Here is a 20,807-nt window from a genome sequence, read left to right on the forward strand (position 1 = left end):
GTAACTAAATGCATATAGAGAGTGTTTAGAACATTAAAACCAGGTAACACGCATGCTTGTAAAAGATGCAAGTGAAGATATGAACTGCACTTCAGCGTTGAGAGACTTTTCTGATTTAATTGTACTGAAGTACAGTTTTTCCTATCTGGATGACTTTGTAGGTCTCAATTGGTAGCGCAGCTATGTGGATTTCTTTCTTTCTGTGCCATGTACCTGACATTAGAATCATAGAATTGTCTGGGTTGGAAGGGACCTTAAGATCATCCAGTCCAACCATCAACCCAACACTGCCAAAACCACCACTAAACCATGTCCCTAAGCACCATGTCTACCCATCTTTTAAATGCCTCCAGGGATGGTGATTCCACTGCTTCCCTGGGCAGCCTGTTTCAATGTTTGATAACCCTTTTGGTGAAGAAACTTTTTCCTAATATGCAATCTGAACCTCCCCTGGTGCAACTTGAGGCAGTTTCCTCTTGTCCTATTGCTTGTGACTTGGGAGAAGAGGCCAACCCCCAACTCTCTACAATCTCCTTTCAGGAGTTCCTTTTAGATTGCAGCCCTTAAATAGAGCTTTCATTGCAGAATTCCTGTCTTGATAGCCCAGGCAGGAAAAAAAATATTTATAGCCCAAATGCCTCTTTGAAGTGGGCTGATGAGGAGCTTTCATCCTTCACTTACTCTGCTTACTCCTGGCTAGAGCAAATGTCTAGCTGTTCGAAAGCTAGGCAGCATCCTTTCTACTTGACTAGCTAACTAAGCAGATTCTCATCCCTAAGAGGAATAAATCTTTTGTGGTTCCTTTTTTTGACTAATACATATCTCAGTGTGAAGTGTTACATTGGTTCTTATATTCCCTCTAACTCTGGAAGTTAACAGACATACATAATACAAATACTGCTTGCTCAGGACTGGCTCTGGATTGAGTAAGACAGGGTAAAACTGTAGTTAACCAGTGTGAGACAAGTGACTTCCAGTATTTTTCCCCTTGTTATAGTGTAGCATTTTCAAAAAAAAGAATCTGATAGAGGAGTCCTCCTGATGTCTGTTCTAATTTTTTTTATATATTTGGATGTCTGAAGGTAGCTGAAGTTTGGTATGATATTGCAAAACTAATTGGAGTATATCACCAGGTAGAAGGATGGTTTCCTGCTGCTGCTGATTTTAATGGGAAAATAAGAGCTAGCTAAAGAGCAAAATACCATCTTGAATTGTCAAGAATCTTTTATCAAAAATACTTGTTTCTTTTTGTGCTGGAACATGCGTTGTCGTCATCTGTGCAAATTCAGGAAGGAGGGGACACAGAATTAACTGAATTTCTTCAGTGTGTGTTGAAATTTCAGATGTTCTCGCAATTCTAGTTAAATGCATCTCCTTGTGGGATATTGCAGTTTGTGACTCAGTGTTCCCTCCACCGTTACCTCAGGTAACTCACAATCAATCTGTAGCTGTGATTGCAAGAGGACAGGTGAAAACTGTTTGTGGCTGCTGTTTTGGTTATGCTGTAAAGCAGCACTTCAGGACTGTTAAAACAGGTCTGAAGTACAAGTACATTAGCAGTATTTTGACCTTGATGAATACCTTTGAATAGCTTTAAGAGTCATGTTACTGTAAACCTGTTACTAAACTTGGGAGTCTGAATCTTGTGCCCAGGGCAAATTAACTACCAATAGTTCACATAGCCACTGTCCTAACTGTTTTTTCAGTGTTTCTGTTAGAGCAGGGTCAACAGAAATGAACACGTGCCTTTTCCTTAGTTGCTGTTCCTCTGACATGGTAGCAGGAGTGTCATGAATAGCTAAAAGAAAGTAGCATTTTAAAATTTTAGAAGAAGGTGGCCTATGGTTTTGAGTTAGAGCATTTAATTTTGGGGAACAGCAGTGTGAGTAAAGTTATCTCTGACCAGCATGGGTTAAGACTTTTTATTACAACATAGGAGTACAAGGTCCAAGGGCAATTCAGTTGTGTATGACGTAGACATGGAAATATTAACAAATAAGCGTGCAGACACTGAGTGAACTGGAAAAAATACTTTTGATTTTGCACTTCTATGTATAATCAGTAAAACTTGCTGCAAATTACAATTTCTAGTACACAGCTACCCAGAGGTTCCTTATTGCTGCTGGCAGTAGCGACTCCAGGCCACATGCCATCACATGAGGGTGCATTTTGCTGCTTGGGCACTGTTCTCTTTTTGCAATGGAGATCCTCTGTAACTACAGTTTGGGAAGGACAGCGACATTGTTGATTGGTCATGGTGGGAAAGAGAAGTTGACAAAATACAGTTGTGCTTTCCTAAAGAAAAAATAGTTTTTTAAAAAGCAGTGACTTGAAGAGGTACAAAAATATTTGTACTTTCACATAGGTGTTGTGGTTTTTTAACAGATAAAAACTGTGACTTGAATAGAGATCTAGTCTTATTGATAAAGAGTATATAATATTCTCATCTGTATAAGCGTAGTAATGTAATTATGTCAAGAATCTCCACAACGTGTTGCAATCTGTCTCATGCAGAAGGCATGGTATTGCATTTGTTTGTATTGCAGTAGCTTCTAAAAGTCTGGAATGGAGCCTAAATTTCTAATGTGAGATGTACTCTACAAACTCATAACAAAAACATTGTTTCAGATTTTTTGCTGTATATAGTTGTAAGATACTTTTTTTTTTTTTCCAGGTATCCTAAAAAGAGCTTCTAGTTTTATTTTTATAGTTATAACTTTCACTTTGCCTAATATTCACACTGATTATGGTATAAATTTCCTTTGCAGTTTACGTGTGAACTTGGACATGGGTAAGGCAGCCTATGGGTGGATGATTATGAAAGACGACAATATTCCTGGAACAGTTGTTCGAACTAGCACCATACCAGAAGAGTTGGGACGATTAGTTTATTTACTAACGGATAAAACAGGTATATAAGGTTACAATTCTGAAATACGATTACTTTTATAAAATTCCTAAAATTTATTCTATATTTCAATATGTTAATATAAGAGTAGATTTAAACTACTGATATTTATTTTTCGGTAAAAACTTAAGCATGTGCTTGAGGACATTGTACCCGTACCAATAGGCTTAGGTAGGCCAGTACTTACTTGTGAAAGTCAGTATTTGGTATTAATATGACTTATTCCAGTGGGAACACTCCTGCTATAGTAACGGGACACTGGATAGTACTAGTAAGAGTACCATCTGTCTTTCTCTGAAAAGACTCTGGATTAACACTCAGGATGCTGTTTTCTTCTGCACCTCATTTCTACTGCAATGTTGTGTGATAGTTAAGAATGACCTTTGAGAGAGCAAGTCATTTCCAAAACAAGTAATGAGATCAGCCTCCAAAATTACATGTTATCCCTATGAAGTTAGTTGCTCTTTGTTACAAAGACCAGTTCTAGAGTTGCTGTATGATTACATCTTCAAACTGTAACCTGTTACTATACCTGACCTGCTATACTGGAAAAGCCAACCCTTAACAGGATCAGAAAGTAGGTAAGTGTGTGAAGTAATAGCTTGTGCTATGCTGCTGTCTGCTGTTATGACTGACACTTGTTACGGTCTTACCGTGCTCTTAGTTCTAGATTTATATAAGGAATCTTAAAGTTTATTTTGGAAAATACCATAATAAATAACAAGTTAAATTAGGTAGCAAATACAGTATTTTTTTCTCCTTTTGTGGTTCTTTCTGAGATTGGATAAATCAGTTCTAGTAAACATCCTGTTTTCTGAAGAAGCTGAACTTCTGAACTGAGACAGTTGTTTCTCAAACAGCTAAAGAAATTTTTTCATGGTTTTAAGTAAAATCTAGTTCAAAATGCTGAGAAAGCATTTGGGGAGGGGGCTAGAGGTTGACCTCTGTCATAGTGTTCAGAAAGCATAATACACAGTTTACATCTCTTTCTGCTTGAAATAGTTCCACATTCCCTCACATGCTGAACGCTTCCAGTACTGCATATTTTGAAATGAAATGTAAATTTAATATATTGTCACGTTTTCAAAACACACTTTCATTATTTTTTTTTCTATAGGTACGCATGTTACCCTATACACTTCTGAATGCTGTTTTTTATTTTGTACGAGATAAAGACATCTGCCACCTTGTTTCTTAGCACGTAAAAAAATGTATTGCTAATTATAGTGTGGTAATTCTTCAAAGCAAGTGAACATTTCTTTTAACAAATTTTATTTCAGTTAGCTGATGATTTGTATGCTATTTGAAACTGCTTATTGATTTTAATTGCACCCTTCATCATGATAATTTATGTAACTTTTAAGAGTGCTGTCTCATCGAAGGCTTGAAATATGTGATTTACAGCATATGTTTGGAAAAAGGGAAGTATGTTCAAAAATAATGAATTTTCAAAACAATGCGGTTGAGTTCATTTGCCCAAAGCACTACTTTGTAAGCAAAACCAATGTATACTACTTAAACTTTTCTGATAGAGAATCCAGTTACCATACCAAACTGAAATGCGGTTCAAGTGCTGAGGTATTCTGCTTACAGTTAGACCGCGCTGAAAATTTTAAAAGGCTTGATGAATAAAATGCTAACAGTTCATTCAGCCAACTCTACAATGCAGAGTTCTGACTCTGGTGACCAGTTAATATTCTCAGGCACAAGGATCAGTGTACTGTCTTTTCCTCAAGCTGCATGAACCTACTACCCTGTTTGAGAAACAAAACATTGTTTGAAAAAAAAAAAAAAATAAAAGAAAAAAAAATCTGCTGCAGTTGTACTTCTAGAAGGACAATGAATACACTTAACCTAGTACAACAGTAATTAAAAAACGAGGCTTTTTCCTTTAAAAAAAATAAAAATATTTTTTTGGCAGGGCAACAAAATGTAGTGATGCTGGGTTTTCAAAGCAAAAATACAGATGTAACACAGTTACATCTATAAAGCTTTGCAAGGATAAAGTTTATTGATTTGCATATATGAAGAGCAACAACCCTGTTTTGCTTCTAATTGTTTTTTGGGTTTTTCTCAACCCACATCATGCCACTGTATTCTGGCTTTTCAGAGCGCGTACTTAAAAGGGGTTAAATAGACAAATGTTAAAAGGCTTTTACCAGCAAATGTGTTTATGTATAGTTTGGAGGATTGCTATCATTCAACCTTAAAGGCCTTTCAGAACACTGAGATCTGTTGAGTTCTGAAGGAAGAGCTGAATCTGTAAGCTAATGATGTAAAAATGAAAGTAAATGTGGTATCCTAGGGCAGTAGTTCCAAAATGTTTTGGGCTAACAGTCAGCAGTCTCACCCTATGCACTTTTATCCAAGCGTTCGCTGAAAGCTGATGTAAGTGAAAATAAGCTGGAGTCCAGCAGTCGTTACCAGCTTCAGAACACTGACTGTGGCCTTGCAGACTGCGCTTTTCTTTAGACGAGCATGAGAAACACTGCTCAAATTTATTAGTCTTAAATGCACTACAAATTTTAAACTGTTTTTAATTCTGGACAAACATGTAGCCAATGTACCTTTTCGCAAATATATCAGTAGCTGCTTCTAGTTTCCTTTCCTGAATACATTTGGTCTCATTCTGCATTTTATCATAAATGTGAAACTTACTGCTAGGTAATGAACAGAACCTGTACGATCAATCCTTGATTACCATTGCATGATTATGCACTGTTCATGAGAGCTAGCTCAATAGTTTCTCGCTTGAATTTTCAGTTCTAGTCGTATAAGCCAGTTGATTCTGTTCTGCCCACTTAGGGCTTGGCTGTCAGAGGAGAGAGAGAGGAGGTTTTGTGGCTGCCCGTCCCAGTGGGTGCTGCTAAAAAGCAGGACTAAAAGGCTGGTCTAGTGAAATGTAAACAGGTGACGTTTTTCCCAATATTAAAAATGAAAGGGAATCCAGAGAACAGTCTGCAAAAAATCTTAGATTGTGGTCCAAGCTTCACTGGAAATGATTGAGAATTAGTTGTTGAGTCTAAGGAGCATGGATTACTAACATAATTGCAAGGTAGTCCTTTGTATGATTGTAAATTGGGTTTGTGCTTCATCAATAAGCTTTTTGACAAGAAGCGTCCATCACAGTGGCGCTCTCATTTGCCACAGTAGAATAGAAAATGAAGTATCCCAATAATTGCATTATAGTTTCCTTATTGTGGGACAAGAAAGCAATGTGGTATAATTAGGTTTGATTGGAGTGCATGTTTCCGGTAAGATCTGAAATTAATGATGTTGCTATAGTGACACATCTGCGGCCACCAGTGCGTGAAACATAAAGTAATTCATTCGACAAGAGAAGACATCTGTTAACTGCAAGGATGCAGAGCATATTGACACTGACCAGAAATACTAGACGTTATGTGATAAATGAACAAATGATGCTGAAACAGGAGGACAGATAATTTGTACTTAATCTGCTGGGAGAACTTTAATCTTCTCACTGGTTGCATTTGACAATGCCATTGTTTAAAGAACAATGCTGCAGAGAACTCATAAATTTTAAAACTTAACTCAGGGTGCAGCCTATTAAAGCAATACATTAATTCCTTTGTTAGGGAGTTTTTATCTTCATGTAGAACAAAGCCATTACTAAAAACACCCACTAAAACAACAGGTTTTTTAGGAGTCACATTTTAATTATAGCATCCATTACCCAAAATGCCATGTTGTTTGGACTTGAATCACATATAAGTTTGACAGAAAGGCGTCATCCGTTACGGGGCGGGGGGGGGGCAGTTACAGGGGGGAGCATGGTTTCCAGCAGTTTCCAAGGGCAACTGAGCATGATATCTTATCCTCTCCAGGGTACAAAAAGATTCTAATCATAAAAGAAAAATAAAGATATTTGGCAATATTTATTGAACGTTTTTTTTTTTTACTTAGGATGTGGGATGGCAAACCTTCTGCTGTTCATGAGAACTACCAGAGTATTCAGCTAAAACAAATGCATACAGTCTTCCAAGCATAGTTGTTTACTAATGCATACACTTGTATTTGAGTTCTGTAATTAACATTTTAGCGGGTGTTTGGACCAAATGAGATACTTAACAGATATAATAGTTGAACAGATGCATAGAGCAATGGCATTCTTGATTTTCTGGGAAAGCCTTGTGTTAGAGGTTGGTGTATATGGGCTTTTACATAAAACGTGCCTAATATAATGTACTATTCAAATAGTGAATTTCAGTAATTGTTTACACTATACTTTAATTTATTCTTTACCTGTTAAACATAAGCTACCACAGAGAAAGAGTAATTTGAAAAAATGATGATGGAATCACATCTCCTCATTTCATTTTGATGGATACGTATTCACTCCTTTCTTACACTTCCTTACACCATTACACTTCCTCTACCTCTGTGATTTTTAGTACCACTTAGTTGCAGGGTGAATAGAGCAGACTAGGAATGGAAAGTTTTGATGGAGAGATCCTACAGGAAGCTTCCAGACGTGCACTCAAAGTAGATCAGTCAAAGGAATCCTTACTTTGTGGCTTCTGTTGGGCTCCCGTGAACTGAAAATATGCAGTGTATCCAGTGAGCGTGGATGTTGCTCTTCGATATTGCTGCTGTTCTTGTGGGAGACAGAAGGCACAGAGGAAAAAGGTGCTGCTATTCATAACTGTGTTATCTGTTACCTCTACTGTTACCTTCTGCCCAGGAAAGAAGAAGGGTATCTCAGCTCTCTTTGTCTTTGCCCTTATTCTTAATGGGTGGTACTGGGATTTGTTTGGTTTGAGGTTTTGTGGTGGTTGTGGTTGTGGCCTGTTTGTAAGTGGAGCAGACATACTCTATATATGTTTGCCATGATTTTTTTCATTTTCTTTTTACATTCTATACCAGGTTATGTTTTTTTCCAGGGTTCATAGAAAGAATTTTCATCTCCAGATTGTTGCCAACAGTCTAGTTAAGAGCTTTGGGCCTGATCTCCCGTGAAAGTTTCCATAGAAATGTTTGCGTTTACACTGACTTCTTATCTGTTTAAGCAAGTAGCTCAAACAAAGTACTTGTATTTTATAAAAAGTTACTCACCCTCTCGATTTCTCACAAAATTAATAATTCTTCTCTACATATTTTTTTCTTTTTTTGTTTTGGCCTTTTTAGATTGTTGGTATTGGTCCAAATTACCATTTACTAATATGGGATCAGAAAGATCTGCATCTGCTTCTCAAAAACAAAATAAAAACCTCTACTGCTCTGGTGTGAATCACATCTGTTGCCACCCAGGGAATGATGCCTTCAGGACTTTTTCCTTAGAAATTAATTTCCTCTTTGCCTGCTTTACTCTGTGTTTAATGATACAATTGTGTGTGGGGGGGGGGGGGGGGGGGCGGAGAAAAGAAAAGAAAAAAAAGCTCTTGGCTTCATTAAAGAACATACTAAATTTTTCTTAAGCAATTTTATACTAACTTTTTGTCAGGATATTTTCTACGTGTGGTACCTGCATTGTAGAGCAAAGTTTAAGAATGTGTAACAGTAGTAATAGATCATTTACTGGCTAGCATAATTTCTGTAAGCTTTTCTAAAATAAGCTTTTTATCTAATAACTCTTCATATTAGCACTGTCCTGGAAGTGTGGAACTGATAAGTAGGTCTTGAAAAAGCATTGTGAAAAATAGACAGCTCTTTCACTGTTCTTTAGTACTTATCACCTCCATCAGACTAGAGAACTCAGTTTTGGGTTGTTTTTCATTCCTAAAGTGGGCTATATTAGAAAATCTACCTCTGGATATTTTAAGGGCTTGTATTTTGGGGCATAAAATAAAAGATATGTTGTTTTGTCTTCAACTAAAAGACTAAAATTTAGGACAGAACTGCTGCTGAAATTGCAACGTGACTGATTGGCACCGTATAATATTTGGAACAAGTTGTTGGGAATGATTCTGTCCCGTTTTGGTGTTTCATTCGGTAGGAGAATGTAGAAGTAAATCTGAATTTGCACACGTGGTAAAATGGAACTTCCATGTGGACCACTTAAAAAGGTGGTCTTTTATTTTTTTGGCTTCTTTTATTTTTTGCTGAAATTTTTGGGAGCACTTTCATAAATGCAGCTCTGCATGTTTGATAACATGTCAGGATTACTGTTGAAAGCCTTACACTAGTCTTAAGAATCCTGAGCAAACTGTAATTGCTGTTTCTTTTCTTTCTTTGGTTTTTTGGTGGTGTTTTTTTTATTACAATTTTTTGTAGCAGAGACAGGTGTTTTTGCAGCCTCTTTTCCTATGTCATATATATTTCCTGTTACTGCAGCTGATAAAAGGATCATACAAGTAATGTATAAGATGCAAGTATTGAATCAGGATTGCCAGAATGTTTATTTCCATGTCGTTACAAGTTGATTCTTTTTCCTCGCCCATTTTTCCTAAACTTCCTTCCCTGGCTCCTGATTGTTGCAAGGTAGGAAAATCCATGCTTTTCTGCTCAGAAGCTTTTCTTCCCTGCTAGCTGAGAAAAGGGGTGGGGGAAGGGGGAACACACAAATTTTCCACCTATCTGCCTTTCTCTCACCAAGCGTGATTTGGAGTTGGACTGATTTAATAGTGTCAGAAGAAATAATCTTTCCATATAATAATCGTAGGGCTAATTTTGTTTCCTGCTCAGTTTCCCCAAGCAGCAATTACAGAACTAGTGGGAAGTGGGTTTGACAGTTGCCTGCTGTCTCAAGTTTTGAGTACCATTTAGTTTCACAACTCCTAGGGAGTGTTTATTTTAATTCAAAGGCTTGGCAAAGCTAAGTGCAGTGAGAAGATATTAGCGTGCCTCAAAAGTAAGGAAGGTGATGCAGATTTACTTGGAAATTAACAAAGGGTCTCAATAAAAGTACAGTTTCTAAAGGCAGAAGAAGTAATTTCTCATGGCTTTATACGATTACTGTAAAACCAAAATAATTTTCTTCTCCCTTGTATAAAAGTAACCAAACAATTCTGACTTACTAATTCTAGAGATCAGGAACTTCGTCTTCCTGGGCTGTTTTCCAGCCTTGGGAATATTCTACTTCTCATGTGAATTTTTGATAATGTTGTTCGTATTTTGCGGAGAATTTATGCACTTCAGATAAATCTTATTTTAAATATATTTTTTTAAAATTCAAATTATACTACTAGGAAAAAAAACATCCTCAACAACATGTAAGGAAAAGTGGATGGGAAGTGTCATTTTTTACTGGGAGAGGGGGAATTTGGAATGATCATCTAGTACTGGTGATACAGGAAGACATGGTTTGATAGTGCAATATGATGGTACAACAATTGAGATGAAGTGTCACTGTTCAGATACTACCAGGGAGTAGGTGTGGTAGACATCTCAAGTATAACTGAGAAAGACATGAGACTTCTACAGCTCTACCAAATCTTTGAAGAGCAGTAATGGTTCTAGCCCTGTTAAATACATAAACTAGATGCTAGCTGTCCAAACAGGTCTGTTTTCCAGATAGTAATTATAGTATATGTCATGCTTTTAGTCTTCTCTTTTCCTGTGGCTTACTGTGTATTTTGGCATACTGGGGCAAAGACATGATATAAAAAATAGTCTAGATAAATAAAATAAATATGAAATATTTCATTCTGCAAATTTTTTTAATAGATAATTACTATATCCTCCATATTAAAAATATTGTAGAAGCTTCAAGAATGTCACTTTTGGCACCATGTTTTGTTTGGGTTTTTTAATCATCAGATTTATGTATTTTAATGACCCAAACCTGAGTGGTTAAAATATAAGAATAGCTTTGGCTGAGTGACCATAGGAAAAAAGTTTTAGGAAGGGCCGTTATCAAAACAATCTTTTGTGAGCTGACCATGGGAAGCTACGCGGTAGTGTCCTCTTTTTGTCTGATGTGCCCCATCATGGAAGGCTGAAGCCCCCACCCCTCAATTAGAGCTTTTCCAAACCAGAGGATGTGGCTAGTTGGCAGAGGTGGACGCAAAATGTCAATCTGTGACTGACACCCTGTAGTTTCTTATAAATGTGAAGTGAGCTCTGAAAACACTGATTTTGTTCATTCTGGCTTGTTCCGGTTGGAGGCTAAATCTGTCAAGTTTGGAAGTGATGTTAGGTCTTAATGACTTACTCTAAATAACATTGAATGTGCCTGTTTGCCAGAACATCTGCTTTCGTACACAAAGTGCAAGATGTCTGGATGAATTCTGGGGGTTTGGTTTTTTTCTTTTTTTTGCTGTAGATTTTTTGATGTTGCAAACTCTTGCATTGGCTTTTGAAAGTCAGTTCCATCCAGATACTACATTTTCTATCTTTCCTATGAAGAAAAAAGTTTTTTGTCTTTTTTTGAACTTGTATATTTAGTTGTGTTGGCAGAATCAACTTGAATGTGGAACCAGTGATTTCTTCCAGTATGACTAACCCTGATCTTTCTCCAAAAATGTTCCTTTAGTTAGCTAAACAGATGCTAACTCATGATTCATTCCTTCTTTCCAAAAGAAAGATTTTGGTGGGGTTTTTGTGGCCTTCTCACGGTATTTTTTGCTGCTTTGTGATATACTTCTTCTTTATTACAGGAACACTTACACAGAATGAGATGATATTTAAGCGCCTCCACTTAGGTACTGTGTCCTATGGAACAGACACAATGGATGAAATTCAGAGTCATATTATAAACTCTTATTCACAGGTATCTCATTTCGTAAATTATTTACCATTAATATTAAGATATTTTTTTAGCAGTGTTGTTACTGATTATGTCTAGAAATTTGAGATGCTATGAAAGTTCTTTCATTTGTAGGTATCTTTTAATAGATATGGTGAAAGGAAAAAATGTGAGACAGTACGTGGTTCTGTCCTGATTCTGAAGTTCCTCATAATACCCACTTAAAGGAAATTACTTTTCTGTTCCCCAGTAGCAGAAATCTGTGTTAACCTGTCTGTGCAGTGCAGTCTTACTCCTGCAAAATCATGTAAGAGTAAGCTATTCATTACTGAGACTACAAATTACAAGTAAGCGTCCAGAACAAGATGAGCAGTAATTGTATCTTTGAAGATACTCATCAAGAATAGACATCGAAAAGCCACATTAATTGGTATAACCAAAAAGTAAAAAAAATAGTTGTCAAAATAAAATTTAGAAATGTGTATATAAAAAGTGTTTTAAAAAAACTAAGATGATTGCAAACAGCATGAAACTGGGTGGGGGAGAAAATGGAAAACTCCGTATTCCTTAAGAGCGAAGTGTTCCTGTGATATATAAGAGTGCTTGGTCTGGATTGTGACTGTCTGTCTGTCTGTGGGTCAGTTGTGGGATGAAGGAGGAAGATGAAATTCTGCAAGCATCATTTGCATCTCCTGTGTATGTAAACTATTTGAGTGCTTTCTGCAAACCTTTCTAAGCACCTGATTCCACTTTGAGATTCGGAAGGATTTTTTACTTTGTTTTTTATTTCTATTATTTGAAACAAAAAAGAAATAAATTGACAGAAGAGGAAATAAATTATAGGTTAACTAATATTTCTATTTGTTGTGTACAGTATGATAACAACACTTTATATAAAAAAATATTTACCATAGTTAACTTGGATACTCGAACATGACTGGCTGACCCAGTTATGTTTGTAGCCTGACTGTCTTGTCTGTGTCCTCATTTTCTGTTGTAAAAGGATTGTAGGATCAACAATTGATTTGAATCTTTAGTCATGAGGTTTTTTTGGACTATGGCTCCCCTTCACATTTCCTTAAAATAAAAATAAAAATCAAAAAGTAGCTGTTTGACACCACACTAGACTCAGTTAATATTATGTAGCTTTTGGGAAGAGAGGCAGGATGGAAAGCAGTGAATAAGCAATGTATAAGTTTTTAGTCTGCAACTTCAATTTCTGTATTATTTTACATCTAAACAGATCAACAAATCCACTTCTGGAATTCATTTTCCTTAGCTCAATCTATTTCAGCTTAATTCTGAGTAGGTATAGTCATGAATAGTAACCGAGATGCAACAATATGCCTTGGAAATGAGATATGTAGCTCTTTTACCTCAAGATCAGCAGTCCAAATTTGGTTCAGAATGGGTTACTGAAAGTAATTGCTACCTGACTATGTTTATAAAAATCACCCGAACTTAGTTTTGTTATAATGGGTTGCTTGGGTACTCACAGTAACAACTGCAGCAATGAATAATAATAGCTGACAGTCTTGAGCTTGCACACCTAGATCTGACTGAGTTTGATGACTAAGCATCAGTCTTCTAGAGGAGGCATGTTCATTAATACTGTTTTTGTATTTTGCGGTTAAATATGCTAGCTGAAAAGAATCGCGTGATTCCTGGAATTCTTACTTGCGTAAAGCTTTTACTAATTTGCTGCAAAATTTAATGAATGGTACCCATGGTTAATTAAGTTTTTAATAACTGTAACATATTTGGCACTGAAATTTTTAAAAGTAGGAAATGTGAAGAAAGCTTTTTTTCTCAATTGTGGGAAAAGATTTCCCAAATCTAGGTTTGCTGTTTGTAGATGATGAAAATAGCTTACTTGGAACTTCCTTTTTTTTCAGCCTTATATAAACACTTCTTGATGTTTAAATAATGCTTTAATTATGCGTGTGTTGGTAGCAGCTCTTTAAAACAGAAAAATGAAGGCGTCTCAGTAACAAAACAAGCAACTATTAAACAATTGTTTCAATCTGAAAAAGTATGGTGAGGTTTTTATTTAATCTATGATAATAGAAGCTGCCAGTTAGCTAGGCAGTGGTTCTTGTGTGACATTGATTTTATCCCTTGTTTGTGTTCTGTTTTATTATTACAGTGGACCTACTAGACTATTGTCATCTTAATGTAACACACAAATCTATTATAACCTGATTATATTTCCCCACTGGAAGCATTTTGTGATAGAGGGCATAATCTTTAATGGAATTTGTGTGAAATTAAATTATACAAGCATCAATAAACATAACATAATTCAGAAGGAGTAAATCAGCTTAATTTATTTGCGGCTGTAATGGCATCAGCATTAGCAGAATGCAAATGCAGAGGTTTAAAGCAGTAGCTGAAAAGCAGTGCCAGATGAGCAGAAAGTTAAACCCTTTATTAGACAACACTGTAATTTGATGGGCAGAATGTTCACGGTTCAGCAGATTGCAGTCAGGAGGAAAAAAGCGTGGTTTCTGAAGAGGTTTTCTGAGTTACCCTGGAGTGAACAGAAGAGCCTTTGGTAGTACTGCTGATATATTTAATGTGCTTACTTTAAAAAAAAAAAAAAAAAAAAAAAGGGCAGCAAAAAACCCCAAACAAAACAAAAAAACCCAAACCCTCTTCTTCTCAACTAATTACAAACTTATAGTACTATCTCTTAAAAGATGAATTAAATCACATACTTGAGCATTTCTGAAGGATAACTTAAAATAGTGCTAGTTTAGCGGCTATGCAATAGTAATGTGATCTTCAAAAATGTGTCAAGCTATTATTTTTGCATTATTTTATTAGATTGTTGCATTCTTGTACGGCCAAACAAATTTCAGCCTGCAGCAAAATCAGACAAACTGCATTAGTTCACAAACAATATAGAAATTGTGTAGGTTATAAATTAAATGAGCAATAGTTGTATTTTAATGACTCCTAATATTTATACTTAACGATGATACTGGCTTTTGTTCTTTTGTTCTGTACCAATGTGATGGTCTTTAAAATACAGGGATTTAGATGAAGATTTAAAAGAGAAGTTTTTTTCCAATTTAATGGCATTGGAGTTTCCAATCTCTGAATGTACATGGGTGACAAAGAGACTAAAGAACACCACCACCACCACAATTCCAATTTGGTTTGGTGTTTATGAACTCATTCATTTGGTTGCTGGCTCAAATACTTTTTAAAAAACAATTCATAGAATGTAAAGGACATTAAAGGACTGTTGTGACATATCACTGAAAAAGGTGACTTCTGAAGTGAGGAAGCAGGGTTTTCTGCAGAATCCAGCCAGCCTGTTCACCCCTTTTACTGCATACTTGTTTTCATTTCACATTTTTCAGCTGTCTGCAGTTGAAAATTCAGGCTCTGTTACTGAAATCTGACTACAATTGCGAGGTGATGAACCCAGTTACGTATTGGTTCTACAGAAAAGTAGATGAGGGTTTTTATGAATCACAAACTGAATGAGTTAACAGCAGGTTATATAAAATAAATAAATGGTTACTGTGCTTACTATTTATCAACGTTTTCAAAGGGAACAATTGGATATATATATTAATATTCATGCTTTATTTCCATTATTGAACTTTGATTTACTGTTCATTGCGTTGGGTCTTAAAGGTGCACTCCCAGAATAGTGGAAACAGTACCAGTTCAACACCGTCTAGGAAACCTCAGTCGTCTGCACCCAAAGTCCGCAAGAGTGTCAGCAGTCGGATACACGAAGCAGTGAAGGCCATTGCACTGTGCCACAATGTCACCCCTGTATACGAGTCCCGGGCTGGTGTGTCTGGAGAAACAGAATATGCAGAGGTGGATCAGGACTTCAGCGATGAAAATCGCACTTACCAGGCTTCCAGCCCTGATGAGGTTAGTATGCAAGACTGAAAAAATTAATATCTCATAAAGAACAGGGTAAGTTAAGTTAAAAAGAGCAGAACTGTGAAATAAGAGTGTTTTGGGGCTGGAGTTTCTTTAAAATTAGCTATAATCTGGTTTTATTTCCTCTACAGCTGTAGGAAAGATCTGGTGTTTCTTTGTTACAGAAGAGTTTTTTTCAGTTATTTAACTAAAAGGCCTGTCAAGTCAGTGCTTTGGGATCAATACTGTTTTGAGTATTACAGTTAAAGTTATTAGGTATATTCTCAAAACATTAATCCATGTACGAATCATAGCATATACATACAAAGGGGAATAGGAAACTGCTTTGAATGATGGACAACCAGGTACGTTAGCTAGAGACACTACCAGTTAGTGGAATATATAGATTCCTAACAGGAAAAAAAAGCAACCCAAGCCTGTAATACTCCTGTAGAAAAGCTTTTGAGTGTCAAATCCTAGGCAGCATCGTAATGTTCAGGATTCAGTCAAAATTGCATCAGTTGTAGCACAAATTTAAAACCCCATTTCAATAAAAACATGCATTTGACTTCCATTGAAATCCAAATTTTAAACAAATCCCACTGCATTCAGTGTATTTGAGTTACTGTTCTGAATAATCCTGTTTTGGGGCCTAAATTGATTGCCTAAAATTCAATCTGAAAAGATATTAGAAGAGAGGCAAACCTCAGGTTTCAAGATACTGCAAGGTAAGCATAAAAAAAATAATTATAGCCCATCCACTTTATGAAAACATGTACGTACTTGATACAGTATAATAGAGAAATAGAGTATTTTGAGGTTGGTTTGCCTCAAAGTGAGAAGGTTGAAGGGCATATTTGTTTTAAAGAAATTCTGGCAGCATCTGAAGCTTGGATGTACTGTTGGTGGTGTAGCCACAGTAGCTTAGTCATAATCAAAACAAGGTTGTTGTAAGATGTGAAGAAGGGAAGTGTGTATCTGAAAGCCTGTATATTTTTCTGGCTATACAAGTTGATCTGATACAAGATAATATTTCTTCCACAGACCTCATCTTGCCACAGCATAGCCTATTATTCTTGGTATATGTTTGGTTTACGTGTCTAATATATCACCATATGTAATATTAACAAAACTTTAGCAATTCGAACTGCAAGCTGTAATTGCTAAAAGTAACAAGTCTGTAACAAGTATTTTTAGGAACGCAAGAAATAAATTTAAGTCTGACTTCATGTCGTACCGAACTAACAGGCATTGCATGCATTTCAGATGCTATAAACACAGTTCATACTGTTAAAGAATTGTCGAATATAAAGAAGCGCCTGGTTCTCAGTGATTAAAACATGGCAGTTAGAACATTTTTAAAAATAAAGTCTAGGCAGGACTTGAGATGCTGCTCTCTGGCTAAAATAAATAATCCATAATACCATATGTGGTGTTACGTAGTGTGGGTTGATCTGCTTTATGTATAGAGAATGCTGGAAGTGCATTTGTTTGTGCCAGGGATACACTCTAAATATAGTTTGTTAGTGTAGTTGTATGATTTTTGACTTGTATTGTGCACATGTGCGAATTTTCGTATGCACATATATTCACATTCACTAAATAGATCAGTGTAATAAGCCTGTGAGGTATTACTAAATATAATGAAAGACTGCAAAACCAAGTATCTACCTATGATGACAGCTTTAACAGCCAAAGGTATTACTAAATCAGGTGAAGAGACGTGCAATTGGGAGAGACTATGTGAGTTTTTTTCTCCCATGTCCTCTTGTCTCTCTGTGGACTTTTGTATATTCATTCAGTTGTTTGGAACCTGAAAATACTACCAAAAAGAGCAATTCTCCTCCCATATTTGCTAAAGGAGACAGCTGTAAGACTTGAGAATTATGCAAGTCGTGCCCTGCGGAGACGGTAGGGAATTTGACCCTGGAAAGAGGAAAGTTGATAAAGTGCTAATACGACAGATCTGGGACTCAGGGTAGAAAGGGAAGTGGAAGAGGAAATCAACAACAAAGAAACTGTTAGTGTTTTGAGGAAGAGAAATCACAGGTATCCTTTTAATAACGAATTTTTTGTTAATCATCTCAACTCATGCATTCAAATTATATGACAGTGAAATGAAAAACTTACATTTTAGAACAGAAAACATTAAATTATTTCAAAGATAATGCTTAAAACACTAGTAAAACTATATTGAATAAATATGCTTTAATATAATGAGAAACTGATGCTAAATGGAGTCTTATAAAAAGATGAAGCTACAAAAAACATGTAAACAGCATAAAAATTGCAGCATGACAGCAAAAAGCCTAAAAGTTGAAAGACTAGCAGGTCTTTATCATAATTTTTTAAAGAGTTCTATTGATGCAATGTTTGCAAATCACTGGAGCCTAAGGAAAATAATGTAAATGGTTCATTATTTAGCTTATTGAACTTTCCTGCAGTTAGGTTGACGGATGATGCCAATGTTTCCCAATCACCAAAGTACCATTTTAAAAGCATTTTTTATTGAATAAAGTGCTTTGAATATTGCACCCTGGAGCTTTATTTAGGGAAATGGTTCAATTGATGTTTTCTGTTTAACCTCGGCACTGACCTATCACAACATATTTGGTTAATAAGCAACATTATCGTTTAATAGACTTAACCAGTTTTATGCATTGTACTTTCTCAACATTACAACTCTGTTCTCTTAGATTTTGTTTATGGTTCTGGCTTGATTGCAGTCTTTTGAAAGAAGATGTTATTTGCACAGTTGTCTGTTGCATTATATAATATTGCATGATAGCACCACAGCATATAAAGAGCAGAGAACAATGTGTAAGTATAAACTATTCTTCCATGTAGGAAAGTATAAGAAGCAGTTTAGTGATACATTGACACGCTTAATGAATTGGCTTGAGGAATTCATTTGAAATTGTTCACATCTGTGTGTATGTGAGCATCCATATACCGATAAAATATAACCATAACAAAGTATGCACATTTAGAAGTAGGTACATTCATCATAAAAGATGTATTTATCTGTTGTTAGAGTAACCTGAGATAAGTAACTGATTTTGTATTCATAATGTGAACTCTACTTATGCCAGGCTCTTTGTTTCTTATGATAAGTGATCAATATTTCATTTTCTCTGAAAGAGTGGAAAGTTTCATTTGTCTGTCACTTGTCCTCTACAGCTGTAGCATAGCAAACAATAAACATTCACTGAGAACTCACTGAAAAAAATGAAAACAGCCCCTTCTTGGCCATCATAGGTATGGGTTTGGCTCATCTGTAGAAAGCCAGCTACCTTAATGTAATGAACAATAATAAAAGGATATAAGCTAAGTAGGTAAAGCAATGGAGTTCAAAGGTCGCAGACCCAAGCAATTCAGTGGCATGCTATGAACAGGGGCCTTTGAAGACCTTTGCTCCCCTTGGTCAGAAAAGATTGATCAGTCACGATTTTTAATGACTGCTTACTCTCATAAACCAGCTATTTATTGGTTATGCTTTGTCCTGCATTGTTATATTCTCAAGCATTTCTAATTCCAGGATTTTGAATATTTAAATACTACCTTAAAGTGTGGTCAGTTATTTAATTCCAACATTTCTGTCCAGAGACAACAGAGTTGCTAAAATTAATTACGAGGATACAAAGCCAATCATTTAAAAACAGACAGGGAAATTATATGCCCTTAGTGAAGCAGCTTTTGTGTTTACAAAAGTGAAGCTGTAATGTATGAGACATGTTGTATTGTTTAATTCATTTTATTGTGTGTGCTTATTGAAGCAAGACTAATTGTGTTGTTTTGTCAATGTATTGTGAAAAGCAAATCACTCAGTAGCATAAAACCATCACTTTCATGACCTTCGAGACCCACAAAGAATAACTACTCCATAGCTTTTCTTGAATATTGATCGGCAGTTTTTTCATGTGATCAAGCTGTATTTTTAAGTTAATAATTTTATTTTAATTATGAAGTTTCTCGATGAGAAGTTATGGACTGCAAATGTTAGTTATCAACTCGTTGTTTATAAACATAAACAAACCAGTGCTGATTGGAAACATGTGAGTTGTTGAACAATCCAAACAGAAGCTGCTGGGAACACTCAGGCAGTGGGGAAATCTCACTGCTTCTTCCCTGTTTCCAAACCAATAGCCTTACCTTCAAACTACTACACATATAACCTCTGTATAGCTTACATGGCAACCTGATTTTGAAAGTAGAGCCTATTGTCTGAAGTGAAGATGCTCTTAAATACTCTGAAATAAATGAAGGTTGGTTATATGAGAGTTCTTCTAAGCAGCAAAACTAGCTTACAAAATTTCCATCCCTAGTCCTTCCTTCTTGCCCTACAAATTGCTCCCTCATAGATGCCAAAAGCTTGAAAGCCTTTATTTATATGGGTTGTTTTTCAGTTTAAGTGATGAGGTTCATAGCATGGCTCCAGAAAAGCCGTCAGCACAACAGTGGAGGAACTCCCAAACTGCTGGATGGGGTGACCAACACCATCCGCGAGGCAGTGGATCTTTTTCTTAAACTGATGTTAGCTCAAAAGGGAACATTGTGTGTTGGAAGTGTCAATTAGTTGGTGATAAACTGTTTGGAGCAACATTTTGTAAATATTGAGTAGTTAGATGTTTCTGCTGGGGAGCAGCAATGGCAGGCTGGCCCGCAAGGAAAGGGAAGCCAGGAGCTAAGCAGAGCCAGGCTGCTAGAGGCAGTGGCCTCAGTGATGAGGTGTACAGCCCTACAATATCCAAGCAAGGTGAAAGGAGCATGTTCCATGATGGAAACCAGAGACAGTCAAGAGTATAGATTGTTGTACACGTCTGTGGTGATGAGGCATGTCTGAATTCAAGCCAAGAAGTCAAATCATGAAGTCGGGATCAGGTCTTGAGGCAACAACCAGCATTAGCCACAGTCTGGTGATTGCAAGGAAAGCTCACGGCAGTGAGGCAGGTCCAAAGCCAGGAGGTCGTGTGTGCCTATCAGGGCCAGGCCAGTGGGGTACGTGGTCAGGTGTGGGCATAGCTGGAACCTGACTGCAGTGCAGCTCACAGGACCGAGCATGAGAGCCAAGGTAAAGGGGGAGGGCAGCCTCCATGGAGGTTTCTTCGAGCTGTTTCTTCATCACAGCTTTTAACAGTGGGCTGGCCTTGAACGCAGCTGGTCAAACTCCTGAGAAGGGGGATGCACTCAGGGCCTTGACAGTTTCAGTCTAAATAGGGTTTTGAATATTTTTTCGTAGAAATATATTGCTATTCTGTCTTGGTTGATAAAAGGCTATGTTTGAGTCAAGTAAGTATCAAAGCTCTGTTTCAATTTACCCAAGCTAAGAGTGTGGTGCATTATTGTTTCTTTTTTTCACTTCTG

The 20,807-nt window shown here is 36.5% G+C and overlaps 1 protein-coding gene across 9 annotated transcripts in view; it reads left to right on the top strand.

Annotated features, from left to right (window-relative positions):
* Nucleotides 1-20,807, top strand: part of ATP9B (ATPase phospholipid transporting 9B (putative)) — a 174,748-nt gene that overhangs the window by 125,154 nt on the left and 28,787 nt on the right. For all 9 annotated transcript variants that reach the window (XR_008465058.1, XR_008465059.1, XM_054192859.1 and 6 more), the window contains 3 exons: nt 2,769-2,911; nt 11,467-11,579; nt 15,204-15,452. Coding sequence is in view for 7 of the 9 variants with exons in the window: in XM_054192859.1 (XP_054048834.1) it covers nt 2,769-2,911; nt 11,467-11,579; nt 15,204-15,452 (505 nt within the window). In the remaining 2 variants the exon portion in view is untranslated. The remainder of the gene's footprint in view (nt 1-2,768; nt 2,912-11,466; nt 11,580-15,203; nt 15,453-20,807) is intronic.

This window comes from Rissa tridactyla, chromosome 2 (genome assembly GCF_028500815.1).
Source record: "Rissa tridactyla isolate bRisTri1 chromosome 2, bRisTri1.patW.cur.20221130, whole genome shotgun sequence".
Taxonomy (NCBI): Eukaryota; Metazoa; Chordata; class Aves; order Charadriiformes; family Laridae; genus Rissa; species Rissa tridactyla.